The sequence below is a fragment of the Strigops habroptila genome, chromosome 11 (genome assembly GCF_004027225.2).
Source record: "Strigops habroptila isolate Jane chromosome 11, bStrHab1.2.pri, whole genome shotgun sequence".
Classification (NCBI taxonomy): Eukaryota; Metazoa; Chordata; class Aves; order Psittaciformes; family Psittacidae; genus Strigops; species Strigops habroptila.
The window spans coordinates 20618818-20638305 of record NC_046360.1 but is presented as its reverse complement, the minus strand read 5'-3'; the positions used below and the strand labels follow the sequence as shown (position 1 = coordinate 20638305).

The 19488-nt window shown below is 66.0% G+C and overlaps 5 protein-coding genes across 9 annotated transcripts in view; 3 read left to right on the top strand and 2 right to left on the bottom strand.

The window, feature by feature from the left end:
* Positions 1–4441, top strand: part of BSN (bassoon presynaptic cytomatrix protein) — a 95433-nt gene extending 90992 nt beyond the window's left edge. Inside the window, 6 exon segments of the mRNA XM_030501027.1 lie at positions 89–840; positions 1146–1239; positions 1361–1501; positions 1667–1721; positions 1807–1903; positions 2371–4441. Coding sequence (XP_030356887.1) covers positions 89–840; positions 1146–1239; positions 1361–1501; positions 1667–1707 — 1028 coding nt within the window. The 3' untranslated portion in view covers positions 1708–1721; positions 1807–1903; positions 2371–4441.
* On the bottom strand, positions 3509–4875 carry LOC115614535 (translation initiation factor IF-2-like). Its single transcript, XM_030501527.1, has 3 exons — positions 4828–4875; positions 4499–4754; positions 3509–4403 (listed from the first exon to the last, which is right to left on the bottom strand). Exons 1-3 carry the CDS (start codon positions 4873–4875, stop codon positions 3982–3984), a joined length of 726 nt encoding a protein of 241 aa, XP_030357387.1. The 3' UTR covers positions 3509–3981.
* On the top strand, positions 4501–9106 carry LOC115614320 (acylamino-acid-releasing enzyme-like). The gene is made up of 22 exons (XM_030501026.2): positions 4501–4885; positions 5246–5375; positions 5459–5585; positions 5669–5759; positions 5853–5928; positions 5994–6157; positions 6230–6367; positions 6447–6538; positions 6613–6653; positions 6730–6851; positions 6977–7037; positions 7108–7202; positions 7293–7344; positions 7430–7518; positions 7592–7730; positions 7804–7887; positions 7967–8047; positions 8153–8241; positions 8345–8535; positions 8604–8706; positions 8774–8880; positions 8949–9106. The coding sequence occupies exons 1-22, from the start codon at positions 4874–4876 to the stop codon at positions 9052–9054; spliced, it is 2190 nt and encodes a 729-aa protein (XP_030356886.1). The 5' UTR covers positions 4501–4873; the 3' UTR covers positions 9055–9106.
* A 248-nt stretch (positions 9107–9354) lies between these two features.
* On the top strand, positions 9355–14787 carry LOC115614688 (acylamino-acid-releasing enzyme-like). Its single transcript, XM_030501898.1, has 22 exons — positions 9355–9387; positions 9489–9597; positions 9691–9817; positions 9910–9991; positions 10108–10183; positions 10314–10456; positions 10783–10923; positions 10997–11088; positions 11198–11238; positions 11304–11425; positions 12049–12109; positions 12214–12308; positions 12391–12442; positions 12513–12601; positions 13094–13235; positions 13355–13432; positions 13504–13584; positions 13662–13750; positions 13835–14025; positions 14104–14206; positions 14279–14385; positions 14486–14787. Exons 1-22 carry the CDS (start codon positions 9358–9360, stop codon positions 14592–14594), a joined length of 2160 nt encoding a protein of 719 aa, XP_030357758.1. The 5' UTR covers positions 9355–9357; the 3' UTR covers positions 14595–14787.
* On the bottom strand, positions 14776–19227 carry MST1 (macrophage stimulating 1). Of its 5 annotated transcripts, none has more exons than XR_003993819.1 (18): positions 19094–19221; positions 18631–18772; positions 18435–18547; positions 18237–18351; positions 17874–18010; positions 17681–17801; positions 17472–17590; positions 17215–17380; positions 16990–17120; positions 16817–16919; positions 16551–16687; positions 16405–16440; positions 16212–16323; positions 16067–16144; positions 15848–15994; positions 15661–15767; positions 15082–15532; positions 14776–15003 (listed from the first exon to the last, which is right to left on the bottom strand). XR_003993819.1 is itself a non-coding variant. In XM_030501899.2 (18 exons), exons 1-18 carry the CDS (start codon positions 19143–19145, stop codon positions 14842–14844), a joined length of 2118 nt encoding a protein of 705 aa, XP_030357759.1. In that variant the 5' UTR covers positions 19146–19227; the 3' UTR covers positions 14776–14841. The 5 variants fall into 5 exon arrangements, 2 of the variants coding, with proteins under 2 accessions (XP_030357759.1, XP_030357760.1); XR_003993820.1 differs by having other exon boundaries at positions 17215–17377; XM_030501899.2 differs by having other exon boundaries at positions 15082–15221; positions 19094–19227.
* Positions 19228–19488: the final 261 nt, after the last annotated feature.

Sequence of the window (19488 nt, the reverse complement as noted above, 5' to 3'; positions counted from 1 at the left end):
CTGCTTGCCTCTCCCTCATCATTGCATGGCTTCCACCCGGGCAGCCTTGACCGAGACATTGACTGTGGTTTGTTTTTGGTTTCTGAAGCCTATCATTTGGGTCAGGAGGAGACAGACTGGTTTGATAAGCCCAGGGAGGCACGGGCGGAGCGGGTCAGGCACTATGGTGGCCACTCTTCCTCCCAGAAGAGACCCCCGGTTAAGCACACCTACCACGACTACAACGAGCCCCCCGACGAGGACCCGTGGCAGCACGATGACTACCCACAGCACCGCGAGCACCGGCACCACAGGGAGTACGATCGCCATGCTGGCACCTCCCGGCATGCCAGCGACGAGCCCCCGCGCCGCTCGGCCAAGCAGCACCCGCGAGAGCCCGGCCGCCACGAGCCCCGGGGCCACGGGCCACCGGCCGCCACAAAGAAGGCACAGCAGCCTGAGCCCCGTGCACCTGCACCCTACGGCCCCAGCTCTGCCGAGTACACCCCATCGTCCCGTCCCGCTGCTCACCACCACGGCGCTGAGACCCCCAAGGCACAGAAGCCTCCTCAGCCACACGGGCCGGCCGCCCCAGCGCCGAAGCCGGAGCCCCTTGCGCACCCGCAGCAGCCGGCGGGCAGGCAGCAGCAGGCAGGGCAGCAGGCAGCGCGGCAGCAGCCGGCGGCACGGCAGGCTGCCCAGCCCGCGGGCTCAGCGCAGCCCGAGGCCAGGGGCAGGACGCAGGGACCCCCATCGGCCCGGCCACCGCAGCAGCAGCAGCAGCAGCCGGGGCCAGCCCAGGCCGCAGGGAAGGCGCCGGCCACGCTCCATGCGCAGCCGGGAGGGCACCCAGCGGCGGCGGTACGTATGGGCTCAGCTGTGTCCTGGCCACACAGCTCTGCCATGGGCAAGGGCTGGCAGGGGAAGGGTTTAGGGATGGGAGCCATGGAGCAAAGTGTATTCCACCCATGTGCCCACCACAGCCACTCTGGGTGCCACAGGAGCAGCCATCCCTTTGAGGGGACCCAGGAGGGGACATCCCCATGCCTTAGGTCCCTTGCTGCCTCTTTTGGGGCTGTGGAGCAGTGTTTGTGGGTTTCGGTGTTGCCTTCCTGCCCACGCCACCCTGAGAGGATGCTCTCTGAGAGTTGTTTTCCCTGTTCCAGCCAAAACCGGAGCAGACAGATGCATCCAAACCTGCAGCAAAAGTGCCACAGCAGCCGGGGAGAGCGCCCACAGCGCAGCCTCTGGGAGCAGCAGGTCAGTAGGTCTGGCAGCACAATGCCATTCCCCCCCCCGCTGGCTGCCTGGCACCCCGGGGGCTCAGCCGAGCTCCCGCGGCCATCGCCTGCTAACGGTGGCTTCGTTTGTCCCCCGGCAGATGTCAAGGCCGGTCCAAGGGCAGCCGGGCCACGTGGTCCCACCGGCACAACCATGGGGCAGCCCGGGGCGGAAGGAGAGAGCGTCTTCTCCAAAATCCTGCCGGGGGGGGCAGCGGAACAAGCAGGCAAATTGACTGAAGGTGAGGGCTGCACCAGGGGATGGGGATGGCGTGGTCGTGCTCTCCTGCACCAACACTCCGTCGGGCACCTTGGGGGTGGCTGCAGTGCTCGTGTGGTTTGGGATCCAGGGAGGTGGGGGGCAGGGCAGCTGCGCCATGCTAACACCTCTCCCGGCGTCCCCACAGCGGTGTCGGCTTTTGGCAAGAAGTTCACTTCGTTCTGGTGAAAGAACGGCACAAGGTGAGTGTGGCCACACCGGGCGCTGCGCTGCGGGCTCTCCATGCCCTGGTGAGGCCTGACGCCCTCCTGTTCCCTCCCGCCGCAGGAGTTTGGGAAGTGAGTGGAGATCGAGTCGTTGCAGTGGAAAAACCTATGAAGAAGCCACTGAATTCAGCACACAGCGCCAGACTCTGAGTATAACAGTGAGTGTCCGGGGCACCCGCACACACCAGTTCCCTCCATCACACCGGTCCCCTCCTTCATGCCATCCCTGGGGCTCACATGGCACCGCTGTCCCCACTGGCACATGCCGAGCCCTGCCTCCAGGGTGAGAAGGACACAGTGCAGCCCCATCCCCTTCGCACTGGGCCACTCTTCCCCATCTTCATCCCCAAGTGCCAGCCCCAAGCCGAGGCGTGGGGGCTTGGCCTTGTTCCTCAGTCTCAGCAGTGCCATGTGAGCCAATGCCACATGGATGCTGGTGCAGACCCTGGGTTTGTGGGGAAGGTTTGGGCAGCCTGAGCTCTGCTCCGGGAGCCCGTCCAGCACGGGGGTGGCAGCAGCTGCTCTGCCGGCAGCGCCACTTGGCTCGCCATGGCCCATGCGCTCGGGTCCCTTCTGCGGAGCCATTGCTGCTCGTGCTAATGCTTCTCTCTGTGTTTCTCACAAGCTTTTGAAAGCAGGGCGATCCCTGGATGCTGGACCAAACCGTGGCCGAGCGGGGCCCCAGCAGACGCCCCGGGGCAGGTGCCCCCCACGCCTGGCGAGCAGCTCCGGTGCGCACATGGCAAAGCCCCAGCAGCCGCCCCAAGGGGACAGGCCTGATCCAGAGCATCGGGTCAAGCCCCGTAGGTGGGCAGTGGCCCTTTCTCAAGATTATACGCAGAGTTGCTTCCTCCGAACCCCAGCTCTGGCCTCTTCATAGGTTTTTCCCCCTCTGTGAGCTGAGGGCTGGGTGCCATGTGTGCCGTTCCTCCTTCCCGACCCCGTCCACCCCACCGGGGTGTCCCCGCGGCCCCTGCACTGCGGCCCGCTCCTGGCCCTGCCCGGGAGCTCGCGGAGCGTGTCAGCTAGGACCTAACACTGTTTCACTACCGAAATACGAGGCCATAGGACTCTGACAGGCGGCACGGCCGGCCTTTGCTGCCGGCTGGGCACGTGTCCCGGCACGCAGTGCCGCCCCGAAGCCATTGGAAGCATTGAAAGGGCCGCGCTCGCCCTCGCCACACAGCCAGCGCGCCCACTGCCGGGCACCCCTTTTCTTTCAAGAACAGCCTTAATCATCCCACTTTGATTTCTGTGTATACCTCATCCACACTGGGGAGGGCACGGGGCGTCGTTGGGGAGGGATCCTTCCTTTTCTCAGTTTCTTTGGGTTCATTTTGTTTTGGTTTTGGTTTTGTTTTCTAAACTTTATACCAAATCCTCTTCCCTCTTTGCTTTGTGCGATGAGTTAGCACACGGGCTGTCGTCTGTAGAAGCAATAGAGTGCAGGAGGCTACAAAAGAGCACAAATCCCGTGGAACAAGATCAGGAGAGCTTTGCCTCCAGCAGTATCCTTCCTCTTACTGTGCAATCCAAGTCCTTCTCAAGCCATTTCGTGGGGACGGCCGGTGCGGCGGCCGGTGGCCAAAGCCCACTCGCCCTGCCAGGAGGGGGCTCCCTGGGGATGGGGGTGGTTGGCAGGCAAGGAGGAGGCTCGCCCGCGCCCCGTTGCCTCCCCACACCGGCAGCACCCCGCCGGTACCCCCCACTCACCCGCCTGATGTTCTATGCAACGAAATAACACGACTCCAGAACAAGACCTGTGAATAGCTAATCGGTTTAATGTCGCGCCTAAAGGGTTTCATCGCAAAGCGTGCCGCCGAGCGACCTGAGAACTTACTCTTTACCGACCACCCGTGCGTATGAATTTGTGGCATGTTCGACCCACGGAGGGCCACTTTGCCGAAGGGCAGCCCTAGCGCCCGTGACCGTCTGTCCCGTCGTAGAGCATGGCTTGCTACTTCTCTGCACGGTTCCACCCGCCTTTCAGTGCTTGCTGTTCTTTGCCTGGACTTTTCTTTTTCTCTTTTCCATCAGTCCATCGCTGTACTGAAAGCTCTTCGCAGATTTATGCACTTGTTATCAAGGGCCCAGTTTCCGAGGGATGCCCACACTCCGTGGCGGGTCCCTCGTGGTGGCTCTGCCTGTGCCCAAGGCTGGGGGAGAGGCCGGCGGCTGTGGGACCAGGGGGAGCGCGGCATTCTCGTGGGGGGAACGGAGGAGAGCCCCAGCCCCGCTAGCACCCATTGATGACCAGTGGGTTCCTCCTCCGGGCCCCGCTGCCCCTCGCGCTGTAAATACTTGTACAGTGTGTAAACCGCCCGTGGGACCGAGACCCCCGCCGGGGCCCGTCCCGCCGCCCGAGCACACCCGCCACCTCGCCTCGGTGTCCACCGGGACCGGGGGGCACTGTGTCCCGCCGCGCCGGGCCCTCAGGCTGCACCGGGGCGGGGGGACGGCGGGTGAGACGGGCCGGGCGCAGCGGTAGGCGCGATGCCGGGTGCGCTCCCTCTGAACATTGTGACGGTGTGCGTGTCTGCTGTGCTCTGTGCCACCCGTAGTGACCCCGTTCCGTGCCGTACCGTGCCGTACCGTGCCGTGCCGCCCCGCCGCTGTGTCGTGACTCCCTCCCAGAAGCTGCCCCCTCACCAGGTGTTTCTGTGGGAACAGAATAAAAAGGACTTGACACAAACCACCAACTGGCCCCGACTCCTGCCTGCGGGGGGGGGTGGGGGGGGGGGTGAGGGTGGGACCTGGACCCCGGCCGGGCCGGGAGCGCGGCGGGTCTGGTCCGTGCCCAGCACCGGCGGGCTGGGGGTCCCGGTGGGCCCCAAGGACCCGATCTCCGCGGCCCGCACCCGGAGGGACGCTCAGCGCTGCAGCCGCCTGCCGGGGGAACCGCTCCGGGGCGGCCCGCGGTGAACCGGTGCCTCCGGGCGGGCGCGGCCCCGAACCGCGGGACACCGGGCGGCGGCGGCGGCGGCGGCGCGCGTACCCACCAGGGGGCGCCTCAACGCGAGCGCTGGCGCCAGCGCCGCAGCCAATAGGAGGTGCCGCAGCCCTCAGGCCCCGCCCCCTCCACCCCGGAAGTGCCGGCGCTGGCCCCGCCCCCGTCCCGCCGCCAGGACATGGAGCCGCCGGTGAGGGGCTGGGGGGGGGGGGGAGTGCGGGGGGGAGGGGGCGCGTGACGTCACTGCGCGGGAGCGCGCGTGGTCCCACTCCCCCCCCGCCCCGCTCCTGGGGCTCCGGTGACCGCCTGGCCCCGCACCCCCGGGCAGTGCCCGCCCTGCCCCGCGCACACCGGAGCCTCGCGCTGCTCCGCGGTGCTGCCCCTCCGCCCTCGTACCCCACCCCGTACCCCAGCAACTGCCCCAGCACCCCAGAGAGTGCCCCGGGACCCTCCTCACCCCCCCGCGCACCCTCCTGCCCCCTGCACCCCGCCGTCCCCTGGCCCGCGCCGCCCCGCACCATGCCGCCCAGCCGCCCCGTGCGTCCCGCAGGTCCCCCTGAGCACGGAGGAGATGGTGGAGCTGTACCGGGAGCTGAGCGGGCACCCGGGGCTCAGCACCGCCACCCTCGGCCCCGATGTCACCACCCAGTACGGGGGCAAGTACTGCAGCCTCAGCACCGGTACGGGGATGGGGCGGGGGGCCGGGGGGGTCCCTGCCTGCCCGGCAGGGCTGCGGCCGGTGAACTCACCCCGCTCCTCGCAGAGTGGTTGCAGCGGGACCTGGCGCGGGCTGAGAACATCAGGTTCTGCCGCCAGTACCTCATCTTCCACGACGGCACCTCCATCGTCTACTCGGGGCCCGCTGGTACCTGCTCCGAGATCAAGGGCGAGTGAGTCCCGTCCCGTCCCCCCGCGCTGGCGTCCCCTCGGGGTGCTGGTGGCGGGGGGCTGATGGGCCCCCGCGCACCCACAGGCTGCTGAGCCAGGAGTCCCCCAGCGGGGCCCTGAAGGCCGTTCTGCGCAAGGTCCCCGGCAAGGAGAAGAAAGAGAAGCAGTTCCTGGAGGTGAGGGGAGGATCAGAGCGGGGCTGGATGCTCAGCGGGGCTTGGGGATGGATCCACACTGCAGCTGGGGCTGCTCCACATCTCTGCCCCCAGGTCTGGGATCAGAACCACAAGGTGAGGAGCATCGACCTGACAGCGCTGGACAAGCATGGCAGCGTCTATGATGATGGTGAGGGGCTGGGGGATGTGGAGTCCGGGGGGACGGGGTGGCCGGTGCCTGACCCACCTCTGCAGACGAGTTTGGCTGCCTGGCCTGGTCACACTCGGAGACCCATCTGCTCTACGTGGCGGAGAAGAAGCGTCCCAAGGCTGAGTCCTTCTTCCAGAGAAAAGCCTCCGAGCTGGGTGTCTCAGATGAGGACACGGAGCAGCCAAAGAAGGAGGATGAACCTCTCAAGGTGGGGTCCCCCCACCCTGATGCAGACAGTGACGAGTGGGATGATGATGGGGCTGACGGGGCTGTGCGGCAGGGCGAGCAGTTCGTGTACCACGAGGACTGGGGGGAAACGCTGAGCACCCGCAGCGTGCCCGTCCTCTGCGTCCTGGACATTGAAGGCAGCAGCATTTCAGTGCTGGAGGGCATCCCGGATCATCTCTCCCCTGGCCAGGTCAGGATCGGGAGCCCCCAGGAAGGGAGGTTTTGGGGGCCATTGGCAGGCCAAGCTGCTCATTCTCCTGTCTCCACAGGCTTTCTGGTGTCCGGATGACACTGGTGTGGTGTTCGTGGGCTGGTGGCACGAGCCCTTCCGCCTGGGGCTGCGACACTGCACCAACCGCCGGTGAGTCCCCATGGGGCACCCTGCCCCACAGCCAGGCCCCCCGGCCTCATGGTGACACCCATCTCTGCTGGCAGGTCAGCACTCTTCTACGTGGACCTGACGGGCGGGAGTTGCGGTGAGCAGCGCGTACCCCAATCCCGCTGGTGCCCTGGCTCTGGGCAGCCCCTCACCGTGTCCTCACACCCGTGCAGAGCTGCTCTCTGAGGACACCAAGGCTGTGTGGTCCCCGCGGCTCAGCCCTGACCACTGCCGCATTGTCTACCTGGAGAACGATGCCATGGGCCCTCACCAGCAGTGCAGCCGGCTCCGCATGGTGAGCCGCACTGGGAGAACACCGGTGGGGTGCCTGTGCCGCGGTGGGGGCTGGCAGCAGGGTAGCGTGACCCCTTCTAAGGCTGCAGTGTGGGCAACATTCACCCTGTGCTGTGTCTCCCGCAGTATGACTGGTACACCGAAGAGACCAGCACGGTGCTGGAGGTGGTACCGCGACAAGTGTGGGGTGAGTACAGCCCTTGGGGTGTTGGGGGGCAGTCACAGAGGAGTGCTGAGCACCACCGCTCTCATTGCAGGTGCCTTCCCGGGTATCTACAGTGCGCTGCCAGGGCTGTGCTGGGCGGCTGACAGCCGCAGGATCGTGCTGGATACGGCCCAGCGCAGCCAGCAGGTGAGGGCTGCCATGCTGGGATGGCACTGGGGGTCATGGGGGAGCTGAGACAGGTCAGGGCTCTGCTGGACTCTGCTCTCATGCTGCTAGGACGTGTTCGTGGTGGACACGGTGACGGGTGCCACAACCTCACTGACTGCTGGTGAGTGGCAGGCTGGCAGGGCCATGCCAGTGCTGGGGCAGGGTAGGTGGTCACGTCTGCAGGTCTGATGCCCTGTCCTCCCCAGATGCCCCCTGGGGATGCTGGTCTGTCCTCACCATTGACCGGAACATCTTGGTGGCCAGCTTCTCCACACCTAGCTGCCCCCCAACACTGGTAAGGTGATGTCCCCCTCCCTCCTCAGTGCCCACCACCCCCTCAGCGGTGATGCTCACCTTCTCCCATGCAGAAAGTGGCCATGCTGCCCGAGGCTGGCCAGGAGGCGCAGGTACGGTGGGTCTGCCTGCAGGACGCATCCCCTGTGCCCAGCATCAGCTGGGGCATCCGGACCCTGCAGCCCCCACTAGAGCAGGAAAACCCCCAGTACGGTGAGTACTGTGGGGCCAGGCTGGGCTCCACTACCCTTGCCGAGCCCTGACACCCCTCACCCTGCCTCCACAGCGGGCCTGGACTTCGATGCCATCTTGCTGCGCCCAAGCGAAGGCCTTGCTGCTCAGAAACGCCCCCTGGTTGTGATGCCTCATGGTAAGAGCTTGCTCCTGCCCTGCTGTGCCCCCTGTCCCGGCCATGCAGTGTCACCCCCTTTTGCCTTTGCCTTTTGCAGGGGGTCCCCACTCCGTCTTCACAGCCGGGTGGATGCTGTACCCAGCGGCACTGTGCCGCCTGGGCTTTGCCGTGCTGCTGGGTGAGTGACACGAGGGCTCTGGGGCACTGCTGGGTATCACAGCACCCATGGTGTGCCCAGGACAGGGGTAGGAAAGGCTCTGACGCTGCCTCTCTCCCACCCCAGTGAATTACCGTGGCTCACTGGGCTTCGGCCAGGACAGCGTGGCCTCGCTGCCGGGCAATGTGGGCACGCAGGACGTACGTGATGTGCAGGTATGTCCCTGACAATGCAGTCCTGCAGCACCCTGAGCTCCCAGGGTGCCCCAAGGAGGGGAAGCAGGGCTGCCTGTCTCATGGGTGTCCCCTGTGGTGGCAGTTCTGTGTGGAGCGGGTGCTGCAGGAGGAGCCGCTGGACGCCAGCCGGGTGGCACTGGTGGGTGGCTCGCACGGGGGCTTCCTGGCATGCCACCTCCTCGGCCAGTTCCCTGACACCTACCATGCCTGTGTGGTCCGCAACCCTGTGGTGAACATTGCCTCCATGGTGGCCGCCACGGACATCCCTGACTGGTGAGTACTACCACCCTCACCTCCCTGTGCCCCAGCCCTGCACGCGTCCCCATCCCTCTCACCCGCAGGTGCCTGACGGAGACGGGGCTGCCCTATGCACCCGACGCACTCCCAGACCCAGCCCAGTGGACACAGATGCTGCACAAGTCCCCCATGCGCTATGTGGACCAGGTATGTTCCCATCCCCATCCCCGTCCCCAGCAGCAGAGCCGGTGCTGAGGCTGTGCCACTCCTGCAGGTCCGTGCCCCTGTGCTGCTGTTGCTTGGAGAGGACGACCGGCGTGTGCCCCCCAAGCAGGGGCTGGAATATTACCGTGCCCTCAAGGCCCGGGGTGTCCCCACACGGTGAGTGGGGTGCAGGGTGCCTGGGCAGTGGGGTGTGGGCACAGCACTAACCCCCCTCTCCCCTGCAGGCTGCTCTGGTACCCGGGGAACAGCCACGCGCTGGCTGGCGTCGAGGCCGAAGCTGACGGTTTCATGAACATAGCACTGTGGCTGTGCAAGCACCTGCCATGCTAACAGCCCTCTCCATGTCACCCCCGTCACCCCCAATAAACGGTGTAGCTCAGCACCCCAGTGTCTCTGGTGGTGGTGCTGGTGTTGGTGTCATCTCTGCTTCTGGTGCCCCGGAAGCTCAGGGCTGGTGGACCCTTGTCCCGTGCAGGTCGGTGGTGTGCCACGGCACAGAGTGACCCCTGCCCGGCCACCCGGGCACAGCTGGCACCCGCCAGGCCCCTCGCTCCAGGCTGTTGCGCACACCCTGGCAGCCTGCCCCAGTCGAGCGGCCAGCACCAGTGGCACAGCGCGGCGGGACACGGCCCCATGGCCTCCGGGACCCAGCGGGGCGCAGAGGTGGGCAAAGGGAGCTCAGGGGGGGCCGCATGGGAGGGCACAGCCCCGATTCGGGGGGTGGGCACGGGCAGAGGGGTGAGCTCTGCCCCTTCCCCGGCCAGGCTGCCCGCAGCCCCGCCGCCTGCTACCGGGAGCTGAGCCAGTTCCCGGCCATCACCAGCGCCACGCTCGGGGCCGCCGCAGGGGCATGGACCTTCCGGCTGTACACTGGTGAGCCGCGGGCTCAGCTCCCCGGTGCTGTGGGCCGGCGTGCCCGGCGCGGTGCTGTGCGGTGCGGTGGGTGCTGACGGTCCTGCCCCACAGAGTGCAGCCGCCCCGACCTGCCCCGCCGCCGGCTCCTGCGGTTCAGCCGGCACTACAGCCTGCAGCGCACGGGCAATGGCGGCCTCACCGTCAGCCGGGCAGCGCTCAGCGCCGAGATCCACAACCAGTATGGCACGGGCAGGCTGTGGGATGGGGCAGTGTGGCTGGTGCTGTGGTGTGGCCCGTGCCCACCGCAGTCACCCTCCCTCCCACCCTCAGGCTCCTGAGCCAGGACTCACCCACCGGGCAGCACCGTGCTGTGCTCCGCCGCTGCCCACGGCAGGGCCACGAGCTGCTGGAGGTAACGGGCTTGCCCCAGTCACGGCAGCCTCAGGCTCACCGGGGTGGCTGCAGTGCCAGCGCGGGGCAGTGGGTGCTGTGGTCATGGTGTGCTTGTGCTGACCCCCGTCCCCTCAGGTGTGGGGCAGCAGCGGGCGCAGCCACAGTGTGGACCTCACGGCGCTGGGGAAGCATGGGGAGGTCTACACAGAGGGTAGGGCCCCTTCCCCACACCCCCTGCCCACAACACAGGCGAGGCCGGCATGGCCAGTGGCCCCAGTGCCCGGCTGGTGCCCGGCTGTGCCTGTGCCAGGCTGGGCTTTGGCACCCTCTTGCTGTGCCAGGGCCCTTTGCCTGCCTGGCTTGGTCCCACTCAGAGACGCGGCTGCTCTACGTGGCCGAGAAAAGCCGACCCCAGCGATGGGTGCCCTGCCCCTGGGATGTACCGGGAGCAGCCAGGCCAGTGGAGGAGGTCGAGGATGAGGAGGTGGGTGCTGTGTACCCCATGAGTACGCTGTATGTCCCGTGGCATGCCATGTACCCCATGAGCATGCCGTGCACCCCATGAGTGTGCTGTGCATGCCCCAGCAGCACTCCATGAACCCTGTGAGCGTGCCATGCACCCCATAAGAGTGCTGTGCACCCCATGACCATGCTATGCACCTTGTGAGTGTGCCATGCACACAGTGAGCATCCCCATGTCCCATCAGCATCCCACATACCCCATGAGCATGCTGTGCACCCCACAAGTGTGCCATGCTGAGCTCCATGCCTGGGGCTGCCAACCATGGGACTGGTGGGTCTTTGCCACAGAGCAAGGAGCAGTTTGTGTACCATGAGGACTGGGGGGAGGCACTGAGCACCCGCAGCGTGCCCGTCCTCTGCGCCCTGGACCTGGAGGGCAGCAGCCTCTCGGTGCTGGAGGGCGTCCCGGAGCACCTCTCCCCTGGCCAGGTCAGGACGGGGTGCAGGGAGAGCCCCAGGGGAACCAGCCTGGGGCTATGGGACAAGTCTGGCTGTCACACAGGCCCTGTGGTCCCCGGATGACCGTGGTGTCGTGTTTGTGGGCTGGTGGCATGAACCGTTCCGCCTGGGGCTGAGCGCCTGCTCTAACAGGAGGTGGGTCCCCCCACGCACCCAGCGCCAGGCTGGGATGCCCATGGTGTGCTGGCACTGTGGGGCTCGGGATGGCCATGGGGCTCCATCCTGACCCACACCTCCTCTCCAGGTCAGGGATTTTCCACTTGGACCTGAGCAGCGGGTGCTGCGGTGAGTACTGGGGTCGTGGGGGGGGCCCCTCTGTCCCCAGGGTGCTGACCCCCTGCCTCACACAGAGCTGCTGTCGGTCGAGCATGGAGCTGCCTTCTCCCCACGGCTGAGCCCCGACGGACGGCGCCTGCTCTACCTGGAGGGTGGTGTGGGGGGGCCGCACCGGCAGTGCCTGCGCCTGCGCATGGTGAGCATGGCAGTGCAGTACCCAGCCTGGGCATCACAGCCTCTTGCAGTGACCCCATGCCTCAGTTTCCCTGGTGGGGGCCTATCCATAAGAAGGACATCTATCCATAAGAAGGACATAAATCCATAAGAAGGACATGGAGCTGCTGGAGCAAGTCCAGAGGAGGCCGCAAGGATGATCAGGGGCTGGAGCACCCGTATGAAGATAGGCTGAGAGAGCTGGGGCTGTTCAGCCTGGAGAAGAGAAGCTGCGTGGAGACCTCAGAGCAGCTTCCAGTATCTGAAGGGGCTACAAGGATGCTGGAGAGGGACTCTTCATCAGGGAGCGTGGCAATAGGACAAGGGGTAACAGGTTCAAACTTAAGCTGGGGAAGTTCAGGTTAGATATAAGGAAGAAGTTCTTTACCGTGAGGGTGCTGAGGCTCTGGAACAGGTTGCCCAAAGAAGTGATAAATGCTCCATCCCTGGCAGTGTTCAAGGCCAGGTTGGACAGAGTCTTGGGTGACATGGTTTAGCATGTGGTGTCCCTGCCCATGGCAGGGGGGGTTGGAACTAGATGATCTTAAGGTCCTTTCCAACCCAAACCATTCTGTGATTCTATCCCTGACTGCTGGTTCTCCACAGCTCACCTGGCAAACGAGGCAGACAGTGACGGTGCTTGACGTGGTGCAGGAGCCCACAGGCGGTGAGTGTGACACGGTGGGCAGGGCTGAGTGCTGCTGGGGCGCTCGGAGCCTCCCATACTGGGTGGCCATGGCCCTGCTCAATATCACTCTGCTCTGCTTGCAGCCTTCGCCGGGCTGTACACGGAGGTGCTGCCGCTGCAGTGCTGGGCAGCCGACAGCCAGCGAGCCGTGCTGGGCACCCCGCAGCGCAGCCGCACTGTGAGCCCCGGGCACTGCGGGGATGGGGACATGGCCCCTGGGCCCCGCAGTGATGCGGCTGCCTGTGCTCTGCCCCTCACAGGACCTGCTGCTGGTGGACACAGAAGCAGCCACCGTCACCAACCTGACAGCAGGTACACGGCATCGGCTGCCCACAGTGCCCAGGTGAGCGTCTGCAAGCACTGATGTGTTCTCTGTCCCTAGGGTCGCTCGAAGGGTGCTGGGAGCTGCTCACCCTCCAGTGGGACCTAGTGGTGGCCACATGCTCGGCACCACACCACCCCCCTAGCCTGGTGAGCAGAGCCCTGGCACCGTGTGATGTGGCATGGCAAAGCATGGTGGGGCATAGAATGGTGTGGCGTGGTATGGCATGACACAGCCAAGCACGGCCAGGCATAGCACAGCCCAGCACAGTATTACACAGCATGGCATGGCATGGCATGGCACAGCTAGATCCTGAATGGTATTGCATAGGATGGCATGGCACAGCATAGCCAGATCCAGAATAGCATAGCATGGCAAAGCCTTGGCATGGCAAGGCCCAGCTTTGCGTGGCATAGTCAAACACAGCTTGGTGAAGCACAGCCAGCTACAGCATGGCATTGTATGGCACAGTGTGGCAAGGAACAGCAAAGCTTGACACTGCATGCCAGGGCCAGGTACAGCATGGCATGGCCAAGGGCAGCATGGCATGGCACAGAGCTGTATAACTAGGCATGGCATGGCACATTTGTGCATGGCACAGGACAGCACCAGAGCCGGTGCCACCCGTTGCGGGTCCCCAGGTAGTAGCGGTACTGCCACCGATGGGCCAGGAGCTGCCCCTCCGCTGGGGGCTGGTGGAGGACGCTCCGACAGTGCCTGGTGTCACCTGGAAGACCCTGATGGTCCGGCCCCCCTGCAGTGGGCAGAGCCCCACTGTGCAAGGTGAGCTCCCGGGAGTCCCTGCTGTACCTGGGTGCTGCCTGGGTGCCAGGGACCCCCGGGATGGGGGGTGGCAGGGTGGGGTGCTGGGGTGGCAGGTGCTGAGTGGGACCCCTTCCCAGGCACCCAGGCTTTCGAGGCCCTGCTGTTGAGCCCACCAGACAGCATGGCACCGCACCCCCTCGTCGTGTGTCCCCATGGTGAGTGAGGGGACAGTGGGGACACCCTGGCAGTGCTGGTGGCACCCGGGTGACATTCCCACTGGCCCCAGCTGGCCCCCATGCCGTCTTTGATGCCCGCTGGCGCCCAGGCATGGCCGCACTGTGCTGGCTGGGCTTTGCCGTGCTCCTGGGTGAGTGCTGGGGAGTCTGGGGATGTGGCCACTGCACTGCACTGGAGACACTGCACCCATGGTCTCCATCTCCCCAGTGAACTACCGCGGCTCCCTGGGCTTTGGTCAGGCCAGCATCAGCTCCCTGCTGTCCCAAGTGGGTGAGCAGGACGTGATGGACACCCAGGTGAGGGGCGGAGGATGCTGATGGTGGGGTGCTGGTGGTGGGGTCTGCTGGGAAGATGCTGATGGTGGGTGCCCATGGGCACAGCTGGCAGTGGAGCAGGCGCTGCACAGCGAGCCCCTGGACCCGCACCGCCTGGCCCTGCTGGCTGGTTCCCGTGGAGCCTTCATCGCCCTCCACCTCCTTGCCCGCGAGCCGGAGCGCTACCGAGCCTGTGCCCTGCGCAGCCCCGTTTCCAACCTGCCCGCGCTGCTGGGGACCTCCGACATCCCTGACTGGTGAGTGCCACCCCCTGTGCCATGCCGTGCCCTGCCATGTCCCCACAGCACCCACCACACCAGCACACTGTGCCGCAGGCACTACACGTCCCTGGGGCTGCCCTACTCCTTCAAGCGGGTGCCACGTGCTGAGGAGGTGGCCACCATGCTGCTGCGCTCGCCCATTGCCCTGGCGGCACAGGTAGGGCGGGGCAGGATGGATGCAGGGGGCTGGGTGCAGGGTGCCAGGCACCCACTGCTGCGTGTGCTGCAGGTGCAGACGCCGGTGGTGCTGTGCGTGGGTGCCCGGGACCGGCGTGTCAGCCCCACACAGGCGCTGGAGTTGTACCGGGTGCTGCGGTCCAGGGGGGTGCCCGTGCGGTGAGTGGGGTGCAGGGGGATGGAGCAGGGAGGGAGCCCTGGGGTGCTGGCTGAGTATCCCCCCCCATCCCATCCTCTCCCATCCCATCCTGCCCCGCAGGCTGCTGTGGTACCCACAGGGTGGCCGTGCACTAGCTGGTGTGGAGATGGAGGCCGATGTCTTTGAGAACTGTGCCCGGTGGCTCCTCCAGCACATGGGGCAGCCCTGACGGGACAGGACAGGATGGCACAGCCCCTAGCGCTGCAGCAGCCCTGTCTCTGTGCCAGCCCCAAGGGTGACCACTGACCCTGGGGACCACACCAGGACCAGAGGAGGATGGAGTGAGCATAGCTGGAGGCAGGATGGGATGCGAATTGGGGTTTGGTCTTAAATAAATGTGTGAGATCCTGTGCAGTGCTGACTGCCACGGCCACGGCTGTGCCTTTATTGCGCGGTGGCGGCTGTGCCAAGCCAGCTCAGCCCATCTTCATCACCTTGTAGATCCAGTCAACGTAGAGGGACACACGGATGAAGAGGGCGGGCTGGTCGGTGCGGGCACAGACGCGGGATGGGGTGATCACCCCCTCCAGCACCCAGCAGTCAGCAGTGAGGCAAGCCAGCGGTCCCCCGTAATCTCCCTGTGGCACCCAGACAGCAGTGTCACCCCGGTGCCGGCACCCCAGGCTCCCCGAGGCAGCGCTCCCGGCCCGGCTCACCTCGCAGGCCCCCACGCCGGCACGCAGTGGGGCTGTGCACAGCTCGCTGTCCTTCACGCGCCCGCGCAGCGCCGCGTTGCACTCGCCGTGGGCCAGCACCGGCAGCTGCGCCACGTTCAGCACGCCACCGTCCGCTGTGCCTGCAGGCAGGGGAGGCACCAGCGGGGGACGACATGGCAGTGGGGATGGCACAGGCAGGGGGGTGCCATGGCATTGGGATGGCATAGGCAGGAGAATGCCATGGCATTGGGGTGGCACGGGTAGGAGGGTACCATGGCAGCGGGCACACAACATAGAAAGTAATGCCTTTGCAGGAGCGCTCTCACAGGGAGTACTGCAGGCAGGGGATGCTGTTGATGGGGAATGGAGTGGGCAGGAGGGTGTTGTGGACAGGGGTGATGCCGTGGGCAGAGGGCTGGCGCAGGCAGGAAAATGCCACGTAAGGGAGGTGCTGTAAGGAGGGGGATGTCATGGGCGTTGGGATGCTGCAGGTAGAGGGATGCCATTGCAGGAGAATGGCATGGGCAGGGGAGGTGTTGGGCAGGGGATGCTGTCACAGGGGCTGCCCATGGCAGGTACCTCTGGTCTCCCCCCAGCCGGCGATCTCGCAGACGGTGCCCGCGGGCACGACATAGCGCTCGGGTGGGAGGCAGATCAGGGCCACGCGCCTGTTCAGAGTCGCTGGCCTGCAGCAAGAGGAACAGTGGGACGTGGCACCAGCCCGGCCAGCCATGGGGTACCACAGGGCCTGGAGCATGGTGCTCACCTCGCCAGCTTCAGCATCACCAGCTGGGACTCGGAGGGGCCGCAGACAATCCGTGTGATGGGGATGGTCTGCAGTTCAGGGTCCTTGGGGCCAGGGTCCTTGAAGAGCATCCCCAGGTGTACCTCATAGCCCATGAGGTCGGCATCGCTGCAGGATGGGGATGTGAGGGCACGGTGGGGGGGGGTGTCTCATCACCCAACGCCCAAGCCCCAGCCTTACCAGGAGGAGAAGCACTGTCGCGTGCTGATCACCCACTGCTCCTCCACCAGGGACCCCCCGCAGAAGTGCACACCGGCCCTGTGGGGATGGGGGTGAGCTCCGGGGGGATGCTGGCTGCGTGGCAGGGAGCTGGGGAGCCGCTCACCGGTTGCGGATGCTGACAGTCCAGGGCGAGTTGCCGGGCTGGCCACCAATGATGCGCCCTTTGTACTGCAGCCTCTCATCCCGCTGGCCACACTCCTTAAACGCCACTGCGTCTGCGGGCAGGGTGGGTGTCAGATGGGGCTGTGCCACTGGCACTTGCCCCATGGCACCCACCCAGCACCTGTGGCCCCAACCTGCGTTCTCCAGGACAGAGGGCACTGCGCTGCCAGCTGTGGAGAGAAAGGACAGGATGGCACTACGGCAGGGTCCAGCCATCCTGGGGGGACCAAAACCACCCCAGGGGGGAACCCAGTTCACCCTTAGCTTGGCAGGGGCTCACAGCAGGGCTTGATGGCACAGTAGTCGAAAGGGGTGCGGGGGTCCATAGTGTAGCACCAGGGGCCATGGCTGTCATTATCAGGGTTGCGGCAGTAGTTCTCCTCCAGATGTGCTTCAGGGTGCGTGAAAGGGGAGATCCTGCCAGGAACAAGTCACCATCACCATCCTGTTCTCCATATACCCATTCTCATCTCCACCCCCATCCCCAACCCTGTGTCCATCCCTGTCCCCACACACTGACCCCAGCGCGCTCCCTCGCACACTCACTGGGGCACATGGGGTGTCTGGGCAGCCCATGGCTGGCAGGTGATGCCCTTGCGTGTCTTGCTGACGAGGCCGTGGTAGTGCTCGCCATGGCCGAAGTAGCACTCTGGGGACAGGCAGGGAGGGCTGGCACCTGCAGCAGGCACCCTGGGGATGGGTTCCTGGGGTTGGCTCACCTTGGGCGCCCAGCTCATCAGGGCAGCGGTGGATGTGGAAGCAGAAGGCGATGCGGACGGTGGAGCGGGCAGTGAAGCACCACGGAGCCTCCGAGCCGTCGGGGTTGCGGCAGTAGTTCTCCTGCAGGTCCCTGGTGGAGGGGCTGCATGGGTGCCCCCCAACCCCACACCCAAGGGTGCTGCTCACAGCCACCCTCCCCAGGCGCATCTCCCCAACCCCCTTACTTGCAGGGGTACTTCTCGGGTGTGAAGTGGTGCTGGTGGGGCACCTGGGCGTCCCAGCGCTGGCAGGGGATCCCCGACACAGTGACGTTCACCCGGCCCCGGTAGCCTTCGCCCTTGCCCCTGAAGCAGCCAGTGGTGACGTTGAGGGGCCGTGGGCGTTTCTCTGCTTGCATGGCCAGAGAGGGGCAGAGCAGCAAGGTTAGGGTGGCACTGGGACCCCCAGTCTTAGCTGCGCTGTGACACCAGCAGGGACGTACTGCACAGGCGGATGCGGCAGTATTCGCGCTCCCGCCCAGGGTCAACGGTGTAGCACCAGGGCCGCTCTGAGCTGTCGGGGTTGCGGCAGTAGTTGTCGTCCAGCCCCTTGTCAGGGTACCTGGTACAGAGACAGGGAGCAGCGGTTGAGGGTGGCCCCAGCACATGGCACGGCTGGGACTGCACGCTGCCTGGGGCTGGGGGCTGGTACTTGTGGGGATGGTAGGGGTGCTTGTGTGGGTGCTGCAGGTCCCAGCGCTGGCACTCTGTCCCTGACTCGGTGTGGTCCACGGTACCTCGGTAGTCCTCCCCGTTGCAGGTCATGCAGACGGCTGCCAACAGCCAACAGCAAGGACTCAGTGTGGGGGACACGTCATAGGGAGCCCCTGGGATGCAGCACTCACCATCCTCACACTTCTTGATGCCGCAACTCTGGTGTCGGATGTTGGGGTCAACGGTGTAACACCACGGGCCCCGCTTGTCCCAGTCCGGATTGCGGCAGTAGTTCTCCTCTAGACCATTGTGGGGTGACGGTAGGAACCTGCAGGCAGCAGAGGGGGTAGGAGGGCTGTGGGGAGCCCCTCGCCTTGGGGTGGGTACAGCCACAATGCTATGCCACCTTGGGCAGTGCCATCACCCCTACACCGTCCCCATTGTCCCCACGCGGTCCCTATTGCCCCTACGCTGTCCCCAGCCCATTCCCTGTTGCCCCAAGCTGCCCGGGGGCACTGGTGGGTGCTGCGGAGCAGATGGGGACACAGGGGCACCTGTGGTCATGGGGTGTTGTGGATTGCCAGTGCTGGCAGCGCAGACCCTTCTCCGTCATGGCCCGTGTGCCGCGGTAACTGGAGCCATCGGCCACGATGCAGTCCCGCAGGAAAACTGGAGAGAGCCAGAGCACACGAGCAGTGATCAGCCCTGTGCCCAGTCTGTTGTCCCCATACTCACCCGTGGCACCAGCCCACCTTTCTTCTGGTACAGGTCGTAGTGGATGTTTTTCTGCAGCTGGATGTGGGGTGAGTGCTGAGTCCAAGGCAGCAGCTGGCACAGCTGGCTCTGCCAGTCGTGGTGGAAAGCCCTGGGAGGCACAGGGGGAGCCTGGCATGGACCCGTATGGGGCAGGACCCATGGGCATGACCTGCCCCCCCCCGTCCCACTCACCGGCAGGCCAGGCTGGTGGCACAGCGCCGGGCACACTGCTCCGCAGAGCTCTGCTCCGGTGATGGCAGCGGTGGGTCTGCGGGCTCTGCCAGCAGCTCGGTGGCTCGCAGGCGCTGGAAGTCATTGAGGGGGGAGCGGTGGCCTGCAGAGTGTGGCAGGAGCTTGGAGGGACAGCACGGACATGCAGGCCCCGCTGAGCACGGGATCCAGCCCCACAGAGCAGGCGACCTCTGTTCCATGGAGCGTGAGATCCTGCCCCTAGGAGCACAGGACCATGTACCTATGTCCCGTGGAGCAGGAGGGTCCCTGCACAGCACCTGCTGGAGGCCTCTATTTCCTACTACCCCCTTGTGCCGCAGGCACAGTAGCCTGTAGGCTCCTGTCCTGGCCCCGCGTCCTGTCTAGGTCCCACACTGCCCCACGCTCTCCGGCACCACGGCAGCCGCCCGGCCCGGGGCCCTACCTGAGGCCAGGCCCGCGGCCAGGGCGACCAGGACCCCCAGCACGGGCTGCATGGCGGCGGCCCCGCGTCCCCGCGCTACTGTAGCGCCGAGGCGGCCCCGCGCAAATATTTGCCCGCGGGCGCGGGGCCAGGGTCAGCCCGCGGCGGGAACGCACGTGGGCCGCGGGGCGGGGCCTAATACCCGGGGGGGCGTGGCACAGGGGAGAGAGGCGTGGCCTGACGTAGAGGGGCGTGGCCTAAGGCGCGGGCGCGGGGCCTGTGACGGCTGTTGGGCGGGGCTCGGAGCGGCGCCAAAAGGGGCGGGGCTTGCCGGGGAGGGGCGTGGCTCCGCGAGGGGCGGCCGCAGGGCGCGGAGGAAGGCGGGACCGCGCGCGGCCAGGTGGGGCGGGGCCGGA

What these genes read in the sequence shown, in the direction of transcription:
- LOC115614320 (XM_030501026.2), top strand. An exon ending in GGTACCGCGACAAGTGTGGG is followed by an intron (nt 7,038 to 7,107) that starts GTGAGTACAGCC and finishes CTCTCATTGCAG; the next exon opens with GTGCCTTCCCGGGTATCTAC. An exon ending in GCCACGGACATCCCTGACTG is followed by an intron (nt 8,536 to 8,603) that starts GTGAGTACTACC and finishes TCTCACCCGCAG; the next exon opens with GTGCCTGACGGAGACGGGGC.
- LOC115614535 (XM_030501527.1), bottom strand. Translation starts at nt 4,875, where the DNA reads ATGTCCTGGCGGCGGGACGGGGGCGGGGCCAGCGCCGGCACTTCCGGG. An exon ending in CCAGCGCCGGCACTTCCGGG is followed by an intron (nt 4,755 to 4,827) that starts GTGGAGGGGGCG and finishes GCTCGCGTTGAG; the next exon opens with GCGCCCCCTGGTGGGTACGC. An exon ending in CCGGCCCGGCCGGGGTCCAG is followed by an intron (nt 4,404 to 4,498) that starts GTCCCACCCTCA and finishes CTGTTCCCACAG; the next exon opens with AAACACCTGGTGAGGGGGCA.
- LOC115614688 (XM_030501898.1), top strand. Translation starts at nt 9,358, where the DNA reads ATGGCCTCCGGGACCCAGCGGGGCGCAGAG. An exon ending in GGGCTTTGCCGTGCTCCTGG is followed by an intron (nt 13,585 to 13,661) that starts GTGAGTGCTGGG and finishes CCATCTCCCCAG; the next exon opens with TGAACTACCGCGGCTCCCTG. An exon ending in CCATTGCCCTGGCGGCACAG is followed by an intron (nt 14,207 to 14,278) that starts GTAGGGCGGGGC and finishes CGTGTGCTGCAG; the next exon opens with GTGCAGACGCCGGTGGTGCT.
- MST1 (XM_030501899.2), bottom strand. Translation starts at nt 19,145, where the DNA reads ATGCAGCCCGTGCTGGGGGTCCTGGTCGCCCTGGCCGCGGGCCTGGCC. An exon ending in TGATGAGCTGGGCGCCCAAG is followed by an intron (nt 16,920 to 16,989) that starts GTGAGCCAACCC and finishes GCCTGTCCCCAG; the next exon opens with AGTGCTACTTCGGCCATGGC. An exon ending in CAGACACCCCATGTGCCCCA is followed by an intron (nt 16,688 to 16,816) that starts GTGAGTGTGCGA and finishes TGTTCCTGGCAG; the next exon opens with GATCTCCCCTTTCACGCACC.